The 26,123-nt window shown below is 48.1% G+C and overlaps 1 protein-coding gene across 1 annotated transcript in view; it reads left to right on the top strand.

Annotated features, from left to right (window-relative positions):
• The window catches only part of CDH3 (cadherin 3, type 1, P-cadherin (placental)), a 43,049-nt gene extending 18,545 nt beyond the window's left edge, over positions 1-24,504 (top strand). Inside the window, exons 3-16 of the mRNA XM_014547877.1 lie at positions 5,752-5,834; positions 6,761-6,886; positions 7,089-7,244; positions 7,340-7,484; positions 8,974-9,146; positions 10,326-10,454; positions 11,481-11,666; positions 12,754-12,995; positions 13,957-14,102; positions 14,865-15,089; positions 20,211-20,420; positions 21,059-21,189; positions 21,777-21,923; positions 23,651-24,504. Coding sequence (XP_014403363.1) covers positions 5,752-5,834; positions 6,761-6,886; positions 7,089-7,244; positions 7,340-7,484; positions 8,974-9,146; positions 10,326-10,454; positions 11,481-11,666; positions 12,754-12,995; positions 13,957-14,102; positions 14,865-15,089; positions 20,211-20,420; positions 21,059-21,189; positions 21,777-21,923; positions 23,651-23,860 — 2,309 coding nt within the window. The 3' untranslated portion in view covers positions 23,861-24,504. The remainder of the gene's footprint in view (positions 1-5,751; positions 5,835-6,760; positions 6,887-7,088; positions 7,245-7,339; positions 7,485-8,973; positions 9,147-10,325; positions 10,455-11,480; positions 11,667-12,753; positions 12,996-13,956; positions 14,103-14,864; positions 15,090-20,210; positions 20,421-21,058; positions 21,190-21,776; positions 21,924-23,650) is intronic.
• The last annotated feature ends 1,619 nt before the right edge of the window (positions 24,505-26,123 follow it).

Raw genomic sequence — 26,123 nt, forward strand, 5'->3', positions numbered from 1 at the left:
CAGTGCTGTGTGAAACATTATCCCATTTAATCCTGATAAGCTTATGAGATACCTATGATTATTCCTATTTTCCAGAGGAGGACAGCTTCCATGTGCTCATACAATATGGATTTGAACCCAAGCCTTTCAGTCTCCAGTTCCCATGTTCTTCATCACTTCCCTGCCTCTAGGATTTGAAATCTGGTCCTGCTGCTGCTTGGTTGTGGGCCTTGTATGCTTATCTGTCTGAAATGGCTTCTTGCGGCACTTCAACCCCAGGCAGCCTCTGGTTTCCTGAGTTGTCAGAAAGGGGAGGAGGTGTAATATCCACCTTGCAGGTTAGTTTTTGAGGATTTGGATAGGAAAACACTTAGCTGGGTATCTCAGGCCTTTGAAGCTTGTTCCTGCCTGCCTGGCCCAGGCCCTTGGCTGTATTCTGCCTCCAGCTGAATGCGGGTTGGAGCTGGTGGGGCCAGGCCCTCTGATGCAACTGGAATATGCGGCCTGAGTGGGAGGCATGTACAGTTGGCATACATCACTCTTGGCTTCTTGATCGTTGGCGCTTTCCCCTCAAAGAATAGATGGACAGCCCAGATACTGTGCTACAAATATTTGGAACCATAAGAATAATGGAAATGTGCTGGCAGGCAGTAGTGAAGCGTGTTCATGTTCCTGGGGGGCAGATCTTGCAGATAGCAGAAAGAGGGTTTCTGGTTCCTGGCAGCTTTTAGAGTTTGGAGGATTCAGGCTTCTGAGTAATAAGGGGAGTCACTCCATTAGCCTCCTTCTGGGAAGCCTGCTGGGGAGGATTGAAGGGCTCATTGAGTCTCTCATGAAGGAAAATCGCTGATAGACTGATCTGGCCAGCCCTCTGCTCGCTGAAGACCCTCCCTTAGGAAGAGGACTGTTTTAAGAATGGAAAAAGTGACTTAATTTTTTACCAGTGTTTGAATAGCTAATGCGTTCGCGTGGGTCAGCATTCAGGAGGGTATACACTAAAAAGTCTCATCCCTATTCCCTCGCTGCGTCTCTCCACCCGTAAGCCCAGTTTTTTGAGTCACCTTCTAGAGGTATTTCTCAAATACAATTTAAAAATACAAATGTTAGCATTTTGTAGAGACTGCATTGTTCTATATCTTTTTTCTTTTTTAATTAACAATATGTCTTAGAAACCTTTCCATATCAAGACACAGGAGCTTCCTCATCTTCTATAGTTTTTATGGCTTCATCATGTTCTCTTGTATAAATGGTAGCATCACCCAAAGTTAACCTTGTTGATGGACATTTCTGTTTTCTGGACTTTTGCTATTATAATGAATGCTTTGTTGGTTGGTTTGCTAGAAAGCTGAGGAAAGGTTATGGTGTCCTTATAAGAGGAGGAAATTTGGGCACTGGCAGTCACAGAGGGAAGACTATGTAAAGACACAGGGAGGAGACAGCCATTTATAAGCTGAGGAGAGAAAGAGGCCTCAAAAGAAACCAACCCTGTGACACACCTTCATCTCAGACTTCTGGCCTCCAGAATTATGAGAAAATAAAATTTTGTTGTTTAAGCCCCTAAGTCCATACTGGATTAGGACCCACCCTATGACCTCATTTTAACGCATCACCACTTTAAAGGCCCTGTCTCCAAAAACAGTCACATCCCGAAATACTGGGGGTTAGGACCTCAACATACGAGTTTTAGGGGAGACATGATTCCTGTTAAGAGAGTCATGTTAAGAGAAAACTTAAACATACATTTCTAATCCTCACATGCAGAGAGAGAAACATTAATCTGCATATGCCCCAACCGGGAACCAAACCTGCAACCCAGGTATGTGCCTGACCTGGAATAAAACCAGCAACTTTTTGATGCTCGACCAACTGAGTCACTCCACTGGCAAGAAAGTAAATGTCTGATAACCCTAATCATTGGGAAGGTGGACTTCCTTCCAGTCTTTTTTTTTTTTTCTGTGACTAATTACATATACTGTATGTACAGTTCTACATTCTGCTTACTTTTTTTTACTTCATAGTGTAAGTCCTTCCCTAGATAACTTAAACACTACTATAAATATCATTTTGCATAGTTGATCAATAATGCATGGAGTTAGTACCCCATAGGTTATTTAACTCTTTTATTTTGTTGTTAATCCTCACCCGAGGATATTTTTCCATTGATTTTTAGGGAGAATGAAAGAGGGAAAGGTAGAGAGAAACACATCAGTTGGTTGCCTCCTGCATAGGGCCAGGCCGAGGAGGAGCCTGCAACCAAGGTACAGAACGTGCCGTTCACCAGAATTGAACCTGGGACCCTTTGGTCTGCAGGCCGACATTGTATCTACTGAGCCAAACTGGCTAGGGGCTAACTCTTTTAAAATTTATTTATTTATTTAGGGGGGGGTGGGGGGGGGGAGGGAGGGAGAGAGAGGTTTGTTGTTCTACTTACTTACGCATTAATTGGTTGCTTCTTGAGTAGGGATCAAACCTGCAACCTTGGATGATGCTCTTACCAACTGAGCTACCTGGCCAGGGCTAGATTATTTAACTCTTGCCCTATATTAAAGATGATGCAATCTTTGCCACATGTCATTCCTGGTCCTTTTAGCCCTAAAGCAGAGCAAAAGATAACTCAGAAGATGAGACTACAAAGCTGTGTGTTGGAGGTAAAGGGCAGGTTCTCCCTGGGGATCTTGTGCCCCTGAGGCCCTCTGGAGCAGAATCAGGCCTGGTCTCTCTTTCCCTTCCTCCCACTGGCCAGGCATGTCACAACCCATGACTCCTCAGTGGGAATGTCGTCAAGGAGGCAGGGCTGGTTTCTAAGCAATCTTCTCTTTCACGTGGGCACATTCCAGCCTTCCCACAACGGATCCTGCCTCTGTGTGAGAGAGTTTGTGGGCTCTAGGGAGCTGGCACTGGGCTCTGGGGAGCTGAAGGCAGCTCTGTATGCTTTTAAGTCCCCCTTTACTCCCTTCTATCACTAACCCCTCTCCCCAAATTATGGCCAGTATGTTAATAACTTCCTTCACCTAGGTTAGTTTTGCTTGTTTTTGAACTTCATGTTAATGGGATCATGCATATGTTCTCTCTTCAATCTGGCTTCTATTAGGGAACCATATGTTTGTAAGATTCATCCAGAATGTCCATGTAGTTGATTCATTTCATTATGTGAATATACCATGATGTTTCTAGCCATTCTACCTTGATGGACATTTGGGCTGTTTCCAGTTTTTAGCTATTATAAACAGTGCTGCTGTGAACATTTTAATACATGTCTTTTGGTCAATGCATTTTTGTTGAATCTATATCTTAGAGTGAATTGCTGGGTCTTGGGGAATGTGTATATTTAGCTTCAGTAAATACTGACCAACAGTTTCCCAAAATGACTGTTCCATTTTACACTCTCCTGTCGGACTTCCACTTTTCTATTGAGCTAAAATATGCATAAAAATTGACCATTTAAAAAACCATTTTACAAATTAGGAATAGAGAGGAGACCAAGATGGCGGCATAGGTAAACACAAGTAAACCATTTAGTGATATTAAGTACATTCACAATGTTGTGCAACCATCATCGTTTTCCATCTCTAGAACTTTTTCATCTTCTGAAACAGAAACTCTATATCCATTAAACAGTAAATCCCCAGCCCCTGGTGACCTCTGTTCTACTTTCTCTATTAATCTATCCTAAGTACCTCATGTAAGCAGAACCGTACAGTATTTGCCCTTTTGTGACTGGCTTATTTTACTTAGCATAATGTTTTCAAGGTTTGTTCATATTGTAGTGTGTATCAGAACTTTATTCCTTTTAAAAGCTGAATAATATTCCATTGTATGTATAAACCACATTTTGTCTATTCATCTCTTGATGGACAGTTGGATTGTTTCTATCTTTTTGCTATTATGAATAATTTTGCTCTGAAAATTTGTATATGAATATCTGTTTGAATTTCCACAATTCTTTTGGGTATGCACCTAGAAGTGAAATTGCTGGATCATGTGGTAATTCTATGTTTACCTTTTGAGGAACCACTATTTCACATTCCCAATGCATGTTGGTTCCAATTTATTTACATCTTGTCAACACTTACTATCTTCCATTTGAGGGGTGGGGGTGTCACACATTTGTAAAAATGTGTTGATTTTTAGAGAGAGAGGAAGGGGTGGGGAGAGAGACAGACAGACAGACAGACAGACAGACATAGATTTGTTGTTCCATTTACTTATGCATTTATTGGTTGATTCTTCGTATGTGCTCTGACCAGAGATCGAACCGAACCTACAACCTTAGGGAATTGGACGATGCTTGAACCAACTGACCTACCCTGCCTCCTGTATGTTCCCCTACTGGGGATGAGGTCCCAAACTCAGGCATGTGCAAAGGACAACAGCTCTACCAACTAAGCCACACCGGCCAGGGCCCACGTGGGTTTTTTAAAAAAAATAGCCATCCTAGTGGGTGTGAAGAGGTACCTCATTGTGATTTTGATTTGCTCTTTCCTAATGACTAATGATATTGAGTATCTTTCATATGCTTATTGGCCCTTCCTTGTATATTGTCTTTGGAGAAATGTCCTTTCAAGTTTTTTGCCTGCCCCCAAAACAACTTGGGTTGTTTTTGTTGAGTTTTAAGGAGTTCTTTGTATTTTCTGGTTATTAATCCTTTGGAATTTGACTTTTTTATATTAAATTCTTTGAATACTTTGTCATGTTCACATTACTTTTGTACTTTACCAAAAAAACCTCATCTGTTACCCTTTCTTATACTAAAGAAGGATTTAAAAGAAAAACAATCATCATCATCAACTGAGCCTCAAGGACAATTCTTCAAAAAAGGACAGTTGGAAGGCCTCACCCTGACATTTCCATGGCACAGACTGACCCGTGGTCTTGGCTGTGCTGTAGCCGAGTAAAACGATGAGCGCTGGGGTCTGGGCCAGAGCCTGGTGCTGATGGGCCCACGTGTGGCCTCTGGCAGGTTCCCTGATTTGGCCACTGGAATAGCGTGTAAGAACATTGGTTGAGAGTTTTATATAGCGTATGCTTTAGGGTCAGGCTGACCTGGCTTCTGAACCTCAGTTTTCTTATCTTTGAAAAGAGGCTAACACCTACCTTGGTGGGGAGATGTAAGGATAAAATGGGCCCAGTCTCTGGCTTTGTGAATGATAGTTATTAACTCACAATGTTACTTAAAGAGTGGCCAAGCAGGAGGGATCCAGAAGGAGTGTGACAAGCTGAGGTTGTCTAGAGCAGCAGTCGCCAACCAGTGGTCCGAAATGTTGGCGACCACTGGTTTAAGGAAACCTTTGGAGCAGTGGTCGCCAGCTGGAGGTCCGTGGACCACTGGTGGTCTGTGAGGTCTGAAAGGTTGGCGACCGCTGGTTTTAGAGCAAGCTCTGTGAGCAATGATGTAGCAGGATGCATAGCGCATGAAAATCTTCTGCCTCCAGCTGTGACCTTGCCCCCCTCCCCATTCCCTACTTCTCATGAGGCCACTGGGAACTAATGTCACTCAATGTCTGTGATCTTGGTTTTCTGGCCTCGTGAACGAAGAAAGGGGTTTGGCTTACAAACTGACCACAGAGTGGCCCTCCCTTTAGAGACCAAACTTGGAAGCCCCATCTGAAACTCGTATTTGGTCACAGTGCTGCTCAGAGGAAGTAAGCCGAGCCGCCTCCTGCAGTAGAACACTCCTTGATCCAATCAGGGGGCTGTTGTCTGCTATAGTTTCTCTGGGGTAGCTTCCAGAAGCCCCTCCTTCCTAAAACTCCCTTTCTCTCTTCTCCCCAGTTTTCATGGGCTGCCCTGGGCAAGAGTCGGCCCTGCTTAGCACTGATCACGATTTCACTGCACTGAACGACACAACAGTCCAGGTAAAACACTGTGTCCACCCGTGTGTGTATGTGGGGAGTGGGTGAGGTGTTCTTCGTGCATGCCCAGATTGCTGCTGTGAGCCACCTTATCCCTTCAGAGGAGGTGGTGTTAGCCCTCAGGTACCACCGTGTAGGGCGTGCAGCTGCCCAGGAGGGGCGGCAGAGAGCTGCCTTGTGAGTAATGGTCCAATGCTCTTGTAACCTTGGATTCTTTCTCTCACCTCTCTTTTCTTTCCCATATCATCTGGGTAAACCCCGAGGGAAGGCAATTCCCACACAGAACTGCCAGTCTCATGAGCCCCTGGGAAGATGGACACGAGGCACTTGGTCACACATTGTTTCTTTTAATTTAGTTTTTTGAATAGCTAATATACTAGTATACATGGTTCAAAAATAAAAAATACATATATTTAAAATTATGCAATGAATTACCTCCCCTTTTTTTCTCTCTATCTGCCTAATGCCCTCTCCACCCCTTTCCCACAGATAATCACTTAGTAATTTCTTTTGTGTTCCCCAGACTTTGTCTATAAATAAGCAAATATGAAGATATGGTCTTATTTTCCTACCTTTTTACACAAAAGATGGAACAGTGCCTGGCATCTGTTAAGCACTATGTGTTTGTTAAATAAAATGCTAAACTGTTCTGTACCTTGTTCTTTGCTCTCAACAGTACACATCAAAGGTCTTTCCATGTCAGCACATAGAGAGCTTCCTTACTCCTCATTTTTAGAGCTGCGTTGTACTCCACTAGATGTATGTACTGTAGAATTTTCCATTGGTCCTCTGGACCTTAGATTATTCCAATTTTTCTTTTGCCTTAGACCCATCCAAGTCTGCCTCCTGACCCTTAACTCCTGTAGGTGAGGATGGTGGGTGTGTTCCAGCTGTTTGCATATCTCGGTTAAGAGGTCTTCTCCTTACAGGAAAGTAAGGCTCTGAGGACCTCCCCATCCAAACGTATCTTACGAAGACGCAAGAGAGAATGGGTGTTCCCGCCGCTGTCTGTCCCTGAGAATGGCAAGGGTCCCTTCCCTCAGAGGCTGAATCAGGTATGACTGTGCTTTCTCCCTGGGCGTCATTGGTGGCTGCAGGGACCCTCACCTAAAGGCCTGAATAGAGGTTTCTTGGTGCTGAGCACTGGGGCCACCGAGGAAAGCCTCTCTCGTGGCACCAGTTTCTGATAAGGCAGCGCCTCCTCACCCATGAGATATTTGTCACTTGGTCAGCTGCCATTTTTTATTTTGCTTCCAGCTCAAATCTAGCAAGGACAGAGGCACCAAGATTTTCTACAGCATCACAGGGCCTGGGGCAGACAGCCCCCCTGAGGGTGTCTTCACCATAGAGAAGGAAACGGGCTGGTTGTTGTTGAATAAGCCACTGGACCGGGAGAAGATTGCCAAGTATGAGGCAAGTAACCTTTAGCATCCAATGAGAAGCAGCGCCCCGGGGCCTGGTGGGAAGGGAGGCGCCACCAAGCTGACCCCAGACCTGTGCACCCGCAGCTCTTTGGCCACGCTGTGTCAGAGAACGGCGCCTCCGTGGAAGAGCCCATGAACATCTCCATCATCGTGACAGACCAGAATGACCACAAGCCCAAGTTCACCCAGGATGTCTTCAAAGGGAGTGTCTTGGAGGGGGCACTGCCTGGTAAGAGGATTGAGGAGGGGATAGCTATCGAGGTCTGTGGCCTTGGGTCGACTTACGTTACCATCTGGAGATCAGCCCAGACCCTTAAGGCTGGAAGGACCCTCTACCTCTGACTTCCTTGGCTGTGCAACAGATCACCTGGGATCTTCTTTAAAGTCCAGATGCTCCTACTCCATCCCAAGATCCCTGAGTAAGAGTGATCCTGGACTCGAGCTCTGGAATCTATATATGAAAATTTCCCAGAAGTCTCAGATGATCAGCCAGGTTTAGGAACCACTAGCTTTTTGGAGCTACAAAGACTAGATTTGAATCTTGATTTCACCTCTTTACCTGCTGTGACCCTGGGCAAGTTCTTGACCTCTGAGCCTCAGTCCTCACATCTGAAAACGGCAATAATATCAGCCTTAAAGGATTCTGAAGATTAGAGATAATACACCTAACTTATGTAATACGAAGCATCTGCCATGAGGCTCTGCAGTGAATGGCAGCTGCAGAAAAGCAGTAGAGGCTAGGACAGTGATGGCGAACCTTTTGAGCTCGGCGTGTCAGCATTTTGAAAAACCCTAACTTAACTCTGGTGCCGTGTCACATATAGAAATTTTTTGATATTTGCAACCATAGTAAAACAAAGACTTATATTTTTGATACTTATTTTATATATTTAAATGCCATTTAACAAAGAAAAATCAACCAAAAAAATGAGTTCGTGTGTCACCTCTGACACACGTGTCATAGGTTCGCCATCACTGGGCTAGGAGGTCCTGGAGCATGGTTTATGCTGAGCGAACAATAAATTCCCAGGGCTGGAGAAGAGGGTGGGGGAGGCCAGCAGCAAACCAGGAAAATAGATACATAGTAATGCTCTCAAAGACGGGTCCTGCTGGGAAGGGGTCCTCTTCCTTCCTCTCTGAATTGTAGACAATACATACAGAGAAGTATAAATTGGTTAGACTACCAATAACAGAAATTCTCAAAAGAAACACAGTACCTTAAACAAGATGGAATCTTCCCCCTCCCCCTCTTATATTTAGGAAGCCTACAAGTGGTCAGTTCAGTCTGGAATGGTATTGTCCAGTGTTGGAGACCTAGACTCCGTCTATCTCCTTGCTCTGCTATTTTGGCGTGGTTCCCAAGGTTGTCTCATGGTTGCTGCTGGAGCTCCAGCCATTCCACCTGGGACAAGGGGAAGGGTGGGAAGAATAAACCCATACTCGGAAAAACACATCCCCCAAAGTTGTAAATCCCGTTTGTCAGGATTTAAAGTTGTGGTCACAGCTAGCTGAGGAAGGGATGGGAAATAGTCTTTGTTCCAGGTAAGCCTGTGCCCAACCTCAAGTGATTGTGGAGGATTATGTCTCTAAGAAAGAAGGGAGGGAGGAGAAAGGGAGAATGGAAAATGGGCACCAATTATCGATCTCTGTCACAAAGTGGAATATGGGTCTAAGCCGCTGAGCAGGAAGGAGGCTCACTCGTCCTTTCTCCCCTCCAGGTACATCTGTGATGCAGGTGACAGCCACAGATGAGGACGATGCCATCAACACCTACAATGGGGTGGTTGCTTACTCCATTCACAGCCAAGAGCCAAAGGACCCTCCTAACATGTTCACCATCCACCGGAGCACAGGCACCATCAGCGTCATCTCCAGTGGCCTGGACCGGGAGGTGAGTGGCCCTTAGGAAAAGTGCTGCCTACCCAGGTTTGTCCAGGCCAGGGCCTGACACTCAGAGCAGAAGCCTCTGGCCCTGCTCCCAAAGCCCACGGTGGAGCAGTGGGGACCCACGTCAGCTGGCAGTGGTTGCTGCTCCGTTCCTATGCTGGCGTCCCCCAGCTCATTGGGCCAGTGGCATGCCGCCAAACCATCTTGTTGAGGCTGAGGAGGCAGCTATAAAATGCAGACATTTGATATTTTCTGTAGGTTTTCTCATTTCCTCTCGGAACGGCTCACTTAGCATGCACATGGCCCAGATTTGTCCCCCGTGGACCACAAAGTAGAATTAGCTCCTTGGATACTGGAGTTGCCTCCTGTTTCCTAATTAATTCCTTTGACCACATCCCTGCTCAAAGCTCTCATTCTGCATCTGCCCAGGGTCAGGGGGCAGTGCCCAGGCTTCAGCCCCCGACAGGCCCAGGGATGCTGTTTGTATGGGCAGTTTCCCTCCCCTCCCACCCTTTGCTTCTGTTCTTTCGGGAGGTGGGTTGAGGAGTCAAGAGAACACTGTGAGAGGGAGAAACATTCTGCCGCCCTCCGCATTCTCCCAAGGCTGCACTTGCCGGGGTTCTTGTCCCAGCATTAAGAAGGGTTCGGGAATCTGGAGAAGGGGCTGTGTGTAGATGACATAGGAGTCCAGAGACTAATAAAGAGTCCGGAGACAAGATATAATTTTGAAAGGTATTGGGGGTCAGAGGAGCTTAGCTAAAGGAGCTAAGTTCTAAGATCTTAAGTCTAAGGTCTTAGGTTCTCTCCGTCCCCAGGACCCCATGCTTTTTATTAACACAACTTGTCCTGAGGCAAGGCAGGGATATACCCTTCAAAGGGTCAGGGTTTGGTACAGAGTCCATTGTCAGATGGGGGAATTAGCCTACGGCTGTACAGGTGTTTGGCCAGCAGGAGGCAATAACATGTAGATTAAGATGCCCTTTAACTGACTGGCAGCCACACAGTTTCCTAAGGTTTGGGGAAATGCCTTTAGCCATTTCCAACAGGTGACTACATGTGTGACTCAACCCTGTTGAGTCCCCAAGTCTCATCAACCTTTTGATGAAACTCTTGAAATTATGACATGCTGGAATTGGTCCCTGGCATGCACTCTGAGTGGCCTCCACTCTCCTCTCCTCCCCAGAAAGTTCCTGAGTACACACTGACCGTCCAGGCTACCGACCTGGACGGGGAAGGCTCCACCACCGCGGCAGTGGCCATCGTGGCAGTCCTTGACGCCAATGACAACGCTCCTGTGTTTGATCCCCAAAAGGTAACGCTTCTTCCTTCCTTCCCTCTTCCTGCATCAGCAATGAAGGACAAGGGGTTTCCTTTCTAATGAAACTCCAGAACCAGCTTATGTTGCTTCAATTCCAGCCCCACCACCTACGAGCAGTGTGACCTCAGGCAAATTCCCTAACCCAGCGGTTCTCAACCTGTGGGTCGCGAACAATGAAAATACATCCTGCACATCAGATATTTACATTACGATTCATAACAGTAGCAAAATTACAGTTATGAAATAGCAACGAAAATAATTTTATGATTGGGGGTCACCACAACATGAACTGTATTAAAGGGTCTCGGCATTAGGAAGGCTGAGAACGACCTCTCTGCTGCATTTCCTCATCTGAGAAACGGGGATCATGATAACACCTGCTGCATTGTTCTGAGTTTTAAATGAAGTCATCTGTGTAACACAACCCCTGGTGTATAAGTCCATATGAAAATCTTCGATGATAAAAAAACTTCTGACTTACCCGCCCACACAGTGAATGCTTGTACATTCCGGTGACAGAACTCGGGGCCAGTTGAGATGATACCTATCTCCCTTCTGTCTTGAGGCAGCTTTGGCTGCAGAGCACTACTTAAGGCTGATTAAAGTTTGTTCCAAGCAGTTGACTTCCTAGTCGTTGTCATCTGTTCTAGAACTTCCAAAAAAGATCCCGGTCCCTGCCCCAGAGCACTTATGCCTTCCTGATCTCAACTACATAGGTGGTCACACTTGGAGGGGGTTGGGCACCCAGACCGGTGAGATTCCTGGAGTATCAGGCCCCTGGGTATAGGGAAAGCAGGCCCGAGATGGCTGTGGTCTGTCCCAGCAGCTGGGAGGCCGGCGCTCGGGGCATGCTGCCTCTCTGTGTGCCCCGAAACCCTGGTGACTGAGTCGGGTGGTCCCAGAAAGGCTAAGAGGCATGAGGCGCCCTAGAGCTGGATGGAGGATTCGCAGCGGGAGAAGAATGGAACAGTCTCTCTGAGTGTTGGTCTCTGCTCTGACTGCTGTGCTTCCCACTGACAGTATGAGGCCCATGTGCCCGAGAACGCGGTGGGCCGTGAGGTACAGAGGCTGACAGTGACTGATCTGGACGCCCCCAGCTCACCGGCATGGCGTGCCACCTACCGCATCTTGGAAGGTGGCAGTGGGGACCATTTTACCATCACCACCCACCCCGAGAGCAACCAGGGTATCCTGACAACCAAGAAGGTGAGTCCGTTTGGGCTTTAGACGAGGGCCACACCTGGGACAGTCAGGTCTGCAGCCTCCAGGACAAGGAGGCAGGTAACCCCTGCCTGGGGACATGTGCCTTGGACCATTCGTTCATCAGAGTGCGCACCGGGCCAGTGGCCTCCAACACTTCCCCATCCCTTTCCTGTGGCGGAATTCCTTCTTTCATACTAAATCTTAACCAGGGACCCAAATCGCATCGAAGCAGGTCAGTGGAGCCCCTCTGCTCAGTTCCCAGTGTCCATTGGCTGGCCTCAGTCAGTCCACACCCAGAGGGTCTCTGTCTTATTGGAATTCTTGCTAATTTTGTACTTACTCCATATCTAGGTGATTGGATAGTAAGGTATTCTGAATTACTTAGTAGTTAGGTATCTTCACTTCTACGTAAATAAAATTGATACTTCAGGAAGATGGGACTGATCTTTCTTTGATTTCTTTTGTATCTCTGTAGAATCATTCTAATGTAGTGAATACTGGCTCATTCAGGCGGCTCACAACACAAGTGGTATTAATGTGTTTCCCCAGAACAGCAAATAAACAACTCTTGGGAAAGGCCTGAACAAATCAAATTACAATTCCCCCTCAGAAGTTCCATTCCTAGAAAATTCAGTCTATATTAAAACCACACCAAAAAGGGTTTTTTACGTAAAATATGTTCTAGATTGCAATTGTAAACAGATTTTTCACACCCGTGAATACACAAATGTCCAGCGGAATGTTGTCTAGTCACATGGATATGGGGCAGTTCTTTGTGTCCCTGCCTCAGCCTGTAAATGCCAGTGGTACCCCCAGTCGTTATGACAGAGAGAAATGCCTTCACAAGTGTCTACAGTGCCTACTAGGGGGCGGCACCACCCCATTGGGAACCAGTTCTGGGGCTCACCAGTCTGGTTGCCTTTGGGGCGGTGGGGTGGTCTGAGAGGTCCCTCTAGATGCCACTCAGGAAATGCAGGTGGCTTTGTGGGTAGGGAAGGGGCAGCGTGGTGGGCCCTTCCCTCTGACATCCCATCTCTGCAGGGGGCCTCCTCATAAAATGGCAGCTCAGATCCTCCTTCTTCCCTCTCAGGGCTTGGATTTTGAGGCCAAAAACCAGCACACGCTGTACATTGAAGTGACCAATGAGGCTCCCTTCGTAGTGAAGCTCCCAACCTCCACGGCCACTGTAGTGGTCCACGTGGAGGATGTGAACGAGGCCCCCGTGTTCGTCCCGCCCTCCAATGTCGTTGAGGTCCAGGAGGACATCTCTGCTGGGGAGCCTGTCTGCACCTACACCGCGCAGGACCCGGACAGGGGGAGCCAGAGGGTCAGGTATGCAGGGGCTGGGCTCGGATGCCTCCAGATGCACTGGAACAATGCACTGGGCGTTGTTCATTATGGCCAGTGTTTGTTCTCATCGCCGTAAAGGTTGTGGAATGTTTTGAACCTTCTGGATGGTTGTTTATTATGGCCAGTATTTGTTCTCATTGCCGTAAAGATTGTGAAATATTTTGCCCGACGGGCGTGGCTCAGTGGTTGAGCATCATCCTATGAACCAGGAGGTCATGGTTCTATTCCTGGTCGGGGCCCATGCCCGGGTTGCGGGCTTGATCCCCAGTGTCGGGCATACAGGAGGCAGCCAATCAATGATTCTCTCTCATCATTGATGTTTTTCTCTCTCCCTCTCCCTTCCTCTCTGAAATCAATTAAAAAATATATTTTTAAAAATGTGAAATATTTTGAACCTTCTGGACAGTTGTTTATTACGGCCAGTATTCTTATTACTGTAAAGATTGTGAAATATTTTGAACCTTCTGGACGGTTGTTTATTATGGCCAGTATTCTTATTACTGTAAAGACTGTGAAATATTTTGAACCTTTTGGACAGTTATTTATTATAACCAGTACTTGTTGTCATTGCCCTAAAGATTGTTAAGTATTTTGAACCTTCTGGATGGTTGTTTATTATGGCCAGTGTTTGTTCTTATTGCCGTAAAGATTGTGAAGTATTTTGAACATCTCCCCTGGCCTCCCTTCCCATCCTCCCCAAGGCTAAAGACTCTGGGCAGGGGTTTAGGGGGCAGGTGATCCTGCTCCTTCTCACATATCCATGCTGGCCCCCCACCTGCTGCTCAGGCTCCCATTTAGGGGTAAGATGCTCTCTCCACATGATCCTGCTCAGGAGCCCTGCGTCCCAGGATACTGTCCACTAGTTGGCATGAGGAAGCTTTGAATAATGACGCCAGAATTCTGAGTATTCTGTGTGTGACTCTTCTCGACTTTTCCACTCCAGCTACCACATCCTGAGAGACCCAGCAGGGTGGCTGGCGATGGACCCGGACAGTGGGCAGGTCACTGCCGCGGGAGTCCTGGACCGCGAGGATGAGCGGTTTGTGAGGAACAACATCTATGAAGTCATGGTCTTGGCCACGGATGATGGTGAGAGCTTCCTCCCATCCCCTCCTCATGGGCACTTTTGGTTCCCAGGTCACATAACACAGCATGTCCCCTCCATAGGGGGAGTAGGGGTGTGTGTGTGTGTAGGGGGGTGTTAGCAATCCAATCTGGAGGGTTCGAAGGGGTCCTTCAGAGGAGTGTTTTAAAGACTGGTCCTTGGGTGGTTGGCTATGGTTCTGATTTCCTTAAACCTGAGTTAGGAGATATTTTGGAGCCTAAGTTTGTGGTTCACTAAGCCCTGAATTAGCCTGTCCATGTCCCCTGGATTAATTGAAAGGGGTTGCCTGGAAGTGCCATGCTTGATCAGTGATGTCACACTATGGCAGGGTGGGGGTTGTGATGTGATTGTCATCTCTGTTTGACACATAGTGAGTGAATGGAGGCCTGGAGGCAGGTGAGAGGTCTGTGAAGGGAAGCTGCATTAGCCCAGAGGTGGCCAGTAGTGCTTTGTGACAGAATGCTAGTGGCTGTCTGGATGAAGTGGCTGCAACTCTATGCTCTGGTCAGTTAGTAATATCTGCTGTGGACACATAAACGAGAATGCTGGCTCATTGCCTTGTATCTGCCATCACTGGTTTGATCTATAGTGAAGCTAGTGTATGGAGGGTCTTCAGAGGCTACAGCCAGGCAGCAACAGGACCCTCCCTGAGGCCGACTGGGTAGGTCATAGGGGAGCTTAACATTGATTCATCAACCCAATCAAGGGCAGATGTTGAGAAGGATCATACGTGTCATTATGCACAGGGAGCCCTCCCGCCACTGGCACGGGGACCCTCCTGCTAACACTGGTGGACGTCAATGACCACGGCCCTGTCCCCGAGCCCCGTCAGATCACCATCTGCAACCAAAGCCCTGTGCCCCAGGTGCTGAACATCACAGACAAGGACCTGTCCCCACACACCTCCCCTTTCAAGGCCCAGCTCACACAGGACTCGGACATCTACTGGACGGCAAAGGTCAATGAGAAAGGTAATGAGCGATGGTGGCAGGCGGGTGCCAGCTCTGCTGGGTGGGTTTGCCCCACACCAGGACCCCGCACACACGCCCACTGAGCATCTTGTGGGCCACAGAGGTCATGGTCTCGAGAACATCAATCCAAGGCTAATGATTTACCTACCGGGAGCCTGTGGAATTCCATAAGAGCCTTAACACGTTAAGCGCCCAGTCACCAATGACTGACACTATACCAGGGGTCCTCAAACTACGGCCCGCGGGCCACATGCAAATACAAATATTGTATTTGTTCCCGTTTTGTTTTTTTACTTCAAAATAAGATATGTGCAGTGTGCATAGGAATTTGTTCATAGTTTTTTTTTAAACTATAGTCTGGCCCTCCAACGGTCTGAGGGACAGTGAACTGGCCCCCAGTTTAAAAAGTTTGAGGACCCCTGCTCTACACTTTCCGTGCAGAAGACAAAACAGGCTGGGCGCTTAACGTGTTAAATACCATTCCAGCCCAACTGCCGTCCTGTGTAAATGGAAAAACAAGCCCAGAGAGAGGGGGTGTGACTATGTCACGTGAGTCAGGGTCCCAACGCCATGATAACAGCTAAAGTGCACTGAGCGCGCTAAACACCACTTCAGATGCTTTACGTAGATTAGATTTTTAAATCCTCACAACAATCCTGTGAAGAAGGTACTATTACCACATACACACGTGTGCACACCCATTTTACAGATGAGGAGACCAAGGCTTACAGACCAAGGCTTACCTTGCTTGAGGCTCTATGGCTAGAAATTGATGGCACCAGGGTTTGAATCCAGGCAGTCTGATTTACCCTAATACTCTTGCTGCCTCCCGTTTATTGAACCTTGGTGATGTGCAGATGCTTTTTCTTTTTTTCCTTATTTAATATTTCTACCACCTCTGTGGTCAGTATTTTTTCTCCCTATTTACAGATGAGAGTGAGACTCAGAGAGGTTGAAAAGCATGCCCACGGGCACAGAGTGAGTGAGCAATAAAGATTGAAGCCAGAGCCCCTGGCCCCCAACCCTGCTCCCACCTGCCTCTGTCGCTTCTCGGCCTTCAGTAGTAGTTTATTTGCCACAGGCCTAGAGAGGGGCTTTACTAGTGTTAAATGGGTGATGACCCCGGGTGCATGAGAGGCAGATCCAGTAAGTGCCAGTAGGTCCCCGGAGAAGCATTGCATCACTTTCCTTTTTTTTTTTTAAGGTTGCAGTATTTTTTAAAATATGTTTTTATTTACTTATTTTTTTAGAAAGAGAAAAAAGGAAATGGGGAGAGAGAGAGAGAGAGACATCAATGTGAGAGAGAAACATTGATTGTTTGCCTCCCGTATGCACCCTGATCAGGGATTAAACCGAAACCTGGGTATGTACCCTGACCAAGAATCAAACCGGCAACTTTTTGGTGTATGAAACAACACTCAACCAATTGAGCACCCTGGCCAGGGTCTGCATCACTCTCCTTTAAAATCTTCTCTTCTTGCCCTGACCGGTTTTGCTCAGTGGATAGAGCGTCAGCCTGCGGACTCAAGGGTCCTGGGTTCCATTCCGGCCAAGGGCATGTACCTTGGTTGCGGGCACATACCCAGTAGGGAGTGTGCAGGAGGCAGCTGATCGATGTTTCTCTCTCATCGATGTTTCTAACTCTCTATCCCTCTCCCTTCCTCTCTGTGAAAAATCAATAAAATATATTAAAAAAAAAAAAAAAAGCTCTCTCTTCCTCCCTCTCTCTGATCTATCTCTTTAAAAAAAAAAAAAATCTTCTCTTCTTGCCTGGCCAGCATGGCTCAGCGATTGAGCGTTGACCTAAGAACCAGGAGGTCACGGTCTGATTCCCGGTCAGGGCACATGCCCAGGTTGTGGGCTCGATCCCCAGTCTTGTGGGGTATGCAGGAGGCAGCCAGTCAATGATTCTTTCTCATCGTTGTTGTTTCTATCTCTCTCTCCCTCTCCCCTCCTCTCTGAAATCAAGAAAAAAAGTATATTTTAAAAAAGGTTCTCCTCTTCCTCTTGGGGCCAAGTCCCCCCAGAAGAGAAATCGGTCCTCCGGCATCTGGGAACTAGTACAATCAAGCTCTGCCTTCTGCTGCAGTGAAACCAGATGCCCAGTGTCCATTACTGCTGCTAATCCCAGTGCAGAAAGGACTTCCCACCTGCTTCAGACACCCGCTTTGGCTCATTTTTGTGATTCCTGTGATTTGGGTATATCTATCCAGCACCTTTCCTTTGGGGAGCCCAGATTGGTCTCCTGTCACCCCCTTGTGGCCTAGAAGACATTTTTCCCTCCCTGACCATGTTGTTCAGAGAGAGTGGACTCTGGAGCCACAAGGCCTTGGTCCCAGACCTGGCTCCTTCATTTACTAGCTTTGTGATTGTGGGCAAGTTGCCGAGCCTCACTGTTCCTCGATTCCCCTGTCTATAAAATGGTGCCAGTAACTGAACCTGCTTCTCCAGTTACGATGGAGGGTGAGTAAGTGATCACATGGAAAGGTTGTGTCTGGCACGTCAGTGCTCGGTAGATGCCCACGGCCCTTTTCACCACCGCGACTTCCCAACAGATCAGCTCCGGCTCTGTCAGGTGTGAGCATTATGGCCAAAGCCCAATGGTGCCAGCACCTGATAACAGTATTGATATCTGGTTCTTGGTTTTAATTTAGTTTTTTGACCCGATCTTGTCCCCGTTGTCAGGGGAATTAATTCAAACTTGACCCAGTGTGACCTCAAGCTGGTTACTTGATCTCCCTAAGCTTCAGTTCCTGCATTTGTAAAAGGGGGATAGCAGTACCTGCCTCCAAGCTATGGTGAAGATTAGAATAGGATTTGGTACATAGTACGTGTCAATTTAATCACCACGGCCACCAGCACCGCCACCACCACCAACTGAGAAATCGGCCCTCCGGTGTCTGGGAACAGCATGGTGATAGAGGTGTTTGTGAAATACCCCACATTGGCCTCTCTACACGGCAGACCAGACATTCAGCCTGCAGAACTCGCCCTGCCGGTGGCACGGGATGAATGTTCCCTTCTGGCCTTTTCACTAAGAGGGGCCCAGTGAATGTACAGAGGCTTTGAACTGAAAATGGCTCGAGGTCAGTGCTGGCATAGGCCAGCACCTCTGAGGGCAGGTGAGCTGGAAATGTGGGGCTGTTTCTTATTGTCCCAGTGATTGGGAAATACTGTGGCATTGAGTGGTGAGGATCTGCCATGCTTGGGGAAGTCCTGCATGATGAAAAATAGTCCCATCCAAGCTTAAGTAGCTCTCTGCCTGAGAACTTTGGCTCTAAATGGAAGGTCTTTTTTCAGAGATGCCCCTGACTGTATTTCTCACCTGCAAACATAGCCCCTCTCCCCACTCTAGGATTGCCCCACCGTCTCCCCAGAATAATGCCCCCTGTGCAGGCTGCACCGAGCTCAGCTTCTGCCTGTGGTTAGCCCGCCACCCTCCCTGGGCTTTTGAAGGTCAGTTAGCTCAGTGCCCATTGCAGCCTTATTTCCAGCAACCCTGACTTGTGTGCAGTCATAACACAGGTTAGCGTCCTCTCTGACCTGCTTAACAACATGTTATGTCACCAAGTCGTGTGCATTTGAATTTATTAATAATTGATGCTCACAATAGCAGTGCTTAGAATATTGAAATGCTATCATGCAGTTGAGGTGTAAACATTGTATTTACTATTGCAAGAGCAAAATGCTGCAGTAGTAAATGGTAGTGAACTTTCAAATAGGAAAACTGGCCAGTTAACAGGACTATTAAAATATTAGGTTAGCCCTGGCCAGGTGGCTCAGTTGGTTGGAGCACCATCGCATACACCAGTGGTTCTCAACCTTCTGGCCCTTTAAATACAGTTCCTCATGTTGTGACCCAACCATAAAATTATTTTCGTTGCTACTTCATAACTGTAATGTTGCTACTGTTATGAATTGTAATGTAAATATCTGATATGCAGGATGGTCTTAGGCAACTCCTGTGAAAGGGTTGTTCGACCGCCAAAGGGGTCGCGACCCACAGGTTGAGAACCGCTGCCGTACACCAAAAGGTTATGGGTTTAATTCCAAGTCAGGGCACATACCTAGGTTGTATGTTCAGTCCCCGATCGAGGTGCATACAGAGGCAACCAGTCAATGTTTTTCACGTCGATGTTTCTCTCTTCCTCTCTCTCTAAAAATCAATTTTAAAAATATCCTCAGGTGATGATGAAAGAAAGAAAGCATGAGGTTAGCTATCTCCTAGGACAGTGATGGCGAACCTATGACACGTGTGCCAGAGGTGACACGCGAACTCATTTTTTTGGTTGATTTTTCTTTGTTAAATGGCATTTAAATATATAAAATAAATATCAAAAATATAAGTCTTTGTTTTACTATGGTTGCAAATATCAAAAAATTTCTATATGTGACACGGCACCAGAGTTAAGTTAGGGTTTTCCAAAATGCTGACACGCGACACGCCGAGCTCAAAAGGTTCGCCATCACTGTCCTAGGAAGAATGGTGTTTTTGAGGCAAAGAACAGTCTACAGCGGTCGCCAACCTTTCAGACCTCACGGACCACCTCGGACCACCGGTTGGCGACCGCTGGTCTAGCAGCTAATGGTGCTAAGAAATTACTGGCTCTGCATGACAAGACTTTTAAGAAACGTCATATTTTAAAAATACTGTGATTATTGTGTGTGTTTTTTAATGTAAGTTTTTTTTTTTTCTGCCCCAATAATCCTTACCATGATGGTGAATTTGGCTTCGGCCATATATAAAAAAAAATTTTTAAGATATTTTATTGATTTTCAGAGAGCGAGAGAGAAAGAGAGAGAAACTTACATATGAGAGTGAACATCCGAAATATTGACTGACTGCCTCCTGCACACCCCCCATGGGAGATGGAGCCCACAACCCAGGCATGTGCCTTGACCAGGAACTGAACCAGCAACCTTTTGGTACACGGGATGACACCCAGCTGAGCTCTGCTGGCCAGGGCCAAATACCAATTTTTAACACTTGATCAAAGTGTGCTTTTGGGATACTTTCCTTTGTCACCCAGGTATAGAGGCTGTTGCCTCAAACCTCCATTGTGATACGCTCTGTTCCATTTATGGTTTCCCCGAGGTGAATAAATTATCTGTCCACTCCAGGAGACACAGTGGCCTTGTCGCTTAAGAAGTTCCTAAAGCAAGACACATACGATGTGCACCTTTCTCTGTCTGACCGCGGCAACAAGCAACAGCTGGCAGTGATCAAGGCCACCGTGTGCGACTGCCACGGCCACGTGGAGACCTGCCCCGAACGCTGGAAGGGGGGCTTCCTCCTGCTCCCCATCCTGGGGGCCGTCCTGGCTCTGCTGTGTGAGTACCGGTGCCCTTCCCCCTCTAAGGATGGGGTAGTTAGAAAACCTGATTCTACACTGAACTTCTGGGACCAAGGGCCACCAGCATTGCCCATCTCTTCCTTAAACTCCGAATTCCAGGAGTGTCATTCAGTCAGTAGAAAAGGAACATCAGCTAGAAAAGTCCCATCCCTACAAAGGAGAATTCCCCTAAGACCAGTACCGTTAATAAGGGAAGACTGACAATAAATGATGCAGAATTGTAGATGGGATGAAGTCACAGTGCTGCCAGGAGGAGGTGACATTGAGCTGAGACATGAAGGGTGAGAGCCTTGCATGTGCATAGAGAGTGTTCCAGGCAAGGGAATAGCCCGGAGCTTTTCTGAAGTGGGGACCCGCTGGGTATATTTAAGGAACTCCCAGGAGGCCACTGTGACTAGACCTGGGTCGGGGAGAGGGAGGGATGGGAACAGGCCAGGGCCAGATCCTGTACACCTTGATGAGTTACAGGTGTTCCTAGGTGCAAGGGAGTGATTGAAGTGTGTTACGCTCTGGCTACCGAGTGGAGGGATCTAAAACTAGGTGGGGCTCTGAGAGTCTGGGGGTCCTGTGTGATTGTGGGGGATGGTGAATATTCACACTTGCCCACCCTTTCAGTCCTCCTGGTACTGCTCCTCTTGCTGGTGAGAAAGAAGCAGAAGGTCAAGGAACCCCTTCTGCTCCCAGAAGACGACACCCGTGACAACGTCTTCTACTATGGCGAAGAGGGGGGTGGCGAGGAGGACCAGGTAGGGCATTGGGAGACCTGGGGTGTGGGGCCACTGGCAGGGGTGATTAAGTCAACCAACTAACCATGTTACTTAGCTACATTGACCAGACCCTGGCCTAACATTTATAACATCTCAGGCCATACAAAATTATCAACTTAAAAATTAGCCTGCTCTATTTGGTCGGACATTTAATTAACTCACCTCTAATGCCTTGGCAGGGCCAGACCAAATGAGTGGGCGTTCCCCACCCCTGCCCTAAAGCGTTAATCTTCGTGTCTAATTCCTTGGCAGGGCCAGACCAAATGAGTGAGCGTTCCCCACCCCTGCCCTAAAGCGTTAATCTTCGTGCAGGATCCACCACCAACTCCCCTCTTCTGAGAGGGTATCTGGTCCATTGCTATAGTCTCTTTGGCCCCAAATAAGGTGACCTTCAGCCTGCACTTAATTTGAGAGAGGGGATGTGGAGACTAGGGCTTTCAGAAATCACAGACGTTTCTGTCTTCTCAGACCTACCAGAACATCCAACTGGGAGCGAAGTGGGGTGAGATGTAGATGGTGGGGGAGCAGGGGAGTCCTTCTCAATCTCATGCTCTCCCTTCTCAAAGGACTATGACATCACCCAACTCCACCGGGGTCTGGAGGCCCGGCCCAAGGTGGTTCTCCGCAACGATGTGGCGCCAGCCTTTATCCCCACGCCCATGTACCGTCAGCGGCCAGCCAACCCCGATGAAATCGGCAACTTCATCACCGAGGTGAGGCATGGGGGCCAGCCTAGGGCAGCCCGGTACTCAGGCTCCACTGGCACAGGGGAAAGAGCATGGGCCAGAGTCTTGGCTCTTGGTTCAAATCCTGACTTCACCACCAACCAGTCGTGTGACCTCTGGCACCTTTGAGTAACGTCTGTGCTTCTGTTTCCTGCTTTATGAAACCCTAGCTTGCAGAGTGGTAAAGAATGGATTAGGAATCATTTACTCATTTATTCAACAAATACAGGGTGGGGCAGAAGTCGGTGTACGGTTTTGAGTACACAAAACAATTAGTAATATTTATTAGTAATTGTATTATTTTCCATATGAACAACTGGAAACCTACTTTTGCCCCACCCTGTATAGTGGTTGTTAGGAAAAAACTGGAGCCAGAGAACCTGGGTTTGGATTTCTAAAGGTGCCGGGCGGTCCTGGTGTGGAGTCGGTTGGGACCTGTGTTACAGGTCGCTTTAAGGATTGGATGCATAAGCACCTGGAACAGGGCTAGCATGGTGGCTCCCAAGCTGCCCTCCCATTGCAATCTCCTGGGGACGTCAAAAACTGATGCCTTGGACTCACCCCAAGTCGGTATTTTGTGGAAGAGCCACACTCAAGGGGCCAAAGAGCCGCATGTGGCTCGTGAGCCGCAGTTTGCCGACCACTGCGTTAGGTAATGCTAGCGATTGTTGCTAGTAGCTGAGTGCCTCCAGTGTTCTTAACTCTAGTCACACATTTGAAGAATTTTGAAAAATATCAATGCCAGGGACACAGGCATCTGTTTTTATAGGCTCTGATATTTTTGGCTCCCAGGGTTGTAAGAACCACTGAACTAGGTACATAGGAGGTAGATGATATGAGCCTGGTACCTCAGTAACAATCAGTAAATGGAGGTTTTTAATAGGAAGGATGGATGGATGAGTGGGTGGGTGCATGGATTGGGGAGTGCAAGGAAGTAGCAGTGGGCAAAGGGCTCAGGGGCGGTCAGGATACCTCACCCTGGCTTTTGACCCCTTCTGGCTCAGTCTTCTCTTCTGCATAAAAGGCAGCTACACTTTTTGCTTTCTGGAAGTAGCCTGAGCATATTTGAGAGTGCCGTGCTAAAACAACAGCATCTGGGGAAAGTACCTGGAGTGGTGGGTTTGAGAAGACACCTTGGAGCTAAATACCTGCAGCTTTTTCCTTAGATGAAGTCAGTTTCTAGAATGTCTCTGTGTATTGGACAGTTTGCAAATAGTATCTCATTTAACCCCTATGGCAACTCTGTAGGGTAGGAATCCCATCATTATCCTCGTTTTACAAATAAGGAAATAGTGTTCCGCTATTATGCCAGGTACTATTCAGTAAGCACTTTACATACATTCATTTATTCCTCTAAAACTATATGAAGTCTCCCCATCTCAGAGATGAGAAAAAAGCAGCACAGAGAGGTTAAAGGACTTCCCTACGTCACATGATAGTATGTGAAGTCTGAGTTCTGGCTTAAGCCCTCTGATGTCAGAGTCCCGGCCCTTCCCCGTGCTGGCCTGTCGCGCTGAGCACTTGCTGTATGCCGGGCCCCGTGCTGAGCTCATTGCATGATTTCATGTCAACCTTCCAAACCTCAAGGGAGGGGAGAAGTGGCTTCGCAAGTGAGGAGATGCAGGCTCAGCCCAGTGAACCAACTTGCCTGAGTCCTTGCAGCTGCCAAGTGTGGGATCCCGCGGCTCTTAACCACCTGCTCTCTGTCGCTACAGAACCTGAAGGCGGCCAACACGGACCCCACAGCCCCGCCCTATGACTCCCTGTTGGTGTTCGACTACGAGGGCTGCGGCTCTGAGGCCCCGTCGCTCAGCTCCCTCACCTCCTCGGCCTCTGACCAGGACCAAGACTATGACTATCTGAACGAATGGGGCAGCCGCTTCAAGAAGCTGGCGGACATGTACGGGGCTGGCCAGGATGACTAGGCCTCCGGGCCGGCAGGGCCCAGGGCTGAACGTCAGGCCCAGCTGCATCTGCAAAGGGGCTCAGTCCCCCCTCAGCCCAGGACTCTGAGCTGTTGAGAAGTGGCCTTAGCAACTTGGAGGGAAGAGGCCTGGAGTCTGACAGCAGATGGGTTGGTTCTCAGCCCTTCAAACATGGGCCGTTGGACTTCAGCACTGAAACCTCGCAGCCTCGGGCTGGGTGCCTCGGAGGCTGAATTTTCGGGAGTCTCTTCCCTGCCATGAAATGCTGAGCCCTGTGTCCTGACGCCCCAAGATACTGTTCTCTCTGGAATGGACCTTTCCCCTTAGGAAGAGGCCGCTTTTAACAGCCCGGATTTTTTTTTTTTTTTTTAATGCTATTTTCAAAAAGTTAGAGGCGGGTCCTCAGCGGTCCCCTGGAGCCTTCAGAGCCCAGCCCAGAGCTGCTGGGCTCTCGGCCTCACACATTTCTCTTTGATCTCCAGGCCCGAGGCCTCCTAATCTGAACGGATTGCTGCGTTTTTATACTGAGCGTGTCTAGGTTGTCCTTTATTTTTATTTTCCCCGTGGAGTGCTGTAGACGAAGGGTGATGACAATCGGGTAAATGTACTAGAACTTTTTTATTAAAGGAACTTTCCCAGAGGTGTCAGGGGAGTGAACTTTTTTAAGTGGTTTTATTGATTCACATTCACATACCATACCATTCACCCACTTAAGTGTAAAATTCAATGGTTTTTAGACTTTTCAGAGTTGTGGGAGGGAAGTGAGCGCTCACCCCGCCGGCTTCACCACAGCTTCCCCACTTGGTAGAGGAAACTCAGGATCCCTTTACAGGCCCAGGTGGGGACGAAGCTGCTCTCCTCCCTGTGGATTCAGTCTCCCATCTGTGTGAAAGCCAGTTAACCTCCTGACCCCTGAGCTGAGACCACCAGGGCTGCCCGGGACATCATTTCTTATGGGGCGTATGTATCGCGTGATTTCCTCTGCCACGGGCTGTGTTGAGAGACGGGTTGGGGGCGTGGGGAGCGGGGGTCTGGCTTGCTACTTCCTAGCATCACTTAACCTCTACCTGCCTCAGAGGTTTCATGCATAAAACGAGGTGGTCTGTGGAGGGTAAGTGAATTCATGTGTGGCACAAGGTGCTATTTGTGTTCATTGGTAACGGCTACTAGTTAGTCCCTTATTAGGCCTGGACAGCACTTAACTTCAATGATTTCCTTTAAACCCATCCTTGCAATCACCCTCCGAGGGGATTTCCCTCCTTTGGAGAAGAGCCTTATTGTATTTCTTTTAAATGACGCCTGATCATCATCAAAATCAAGCCAGACAGAAAGAGAGCTCAACTCCGCATGTCAACGAAATCGAACACTCCCGACAGCGCCCAGCCACGGATGCAGGGATAGGGCCGAAGAGGCAGCAGGCAGAGAACCATGCACGTGGGCCTTTGTTCAAGAAAAATGTCAATGTTTTCTTTGCAATGAACCGACAGGATAGAATCTGAAGTGAAGCTGAAAAGATGGCTGACGTTGAAATAAATGTTTCCTTCCCACAAGAGTGACCCTCTGGAAAGCAGGTCCTCAAAGTGCAGTCCCTGGGCCACCAGCAGCCGTGTCACCTGCAGAATCAAACTGCAGGCAGGACCCTGGCGGCTGCTTTAACAAGCCTTCCAGGTGGTTCTGATGCAGGCGCAAGGTTAAGACGAAGGCTCTGAAGGACGAGGCTGAGGGTGTCCGGAAGCCTCAGACCCAGGCCCTGGATGGGGAAGTGAAAAGAGAAATAAGGTAAGAAACCTCACCCGCCCTTGGTCCTTAGCACCGTAGCCCACAGTCAAGGCCGCTTCCTGTCTCTCCCCTGAGCTGCTGCCTCTGGCTCCTACGACCTCAGATTCCCCTCCACCAGGGCCCTGCTGCTTTGGCTGATAAGGTTGTTTGGGAGGATTAGGTATCTCAGCCAGCAAACACCTGCTGCCCCTTATCTTAAACTCCTCTCAGGGAAGCTTGAATAAAGCCTGAAACCCTATCTTTAGTGGAGACTAATCATAAAACCAAACAGCCACTGTTTGGGCTGGCCTTCCTCCCCTGAGATTGATGGAGGGGGTCGAGGAGGAAAAGCGGCCTTTCCTAGCCACGCCTGGGCTCTGGGTGGATCTGGATTCCCCGAGTGGTGGAACCAGTCGCCAGCCTCGGACTAAGCTTGGGCTCTGCGATGGGAATGGCCCTGAGGTCACTCTCACTCGGGCCTGCTTCTTATCTGCAAAACAGGATC

Source organism: Myotis brandtii, unplaced genomic scaffold (genome assembly GCF_000412655.1).
Source record: "Myotis brandtii unplaced genomic scaffold, ASM41265v1 scaffold486, whole genome shotgun sequence".
Classification (NCBI taxonomy): Eukaryota; Metazoa; Chordata; class Mammalia; order Chiroptera; family Vespertilionidae; genus Myotis; species Myotis brandtii.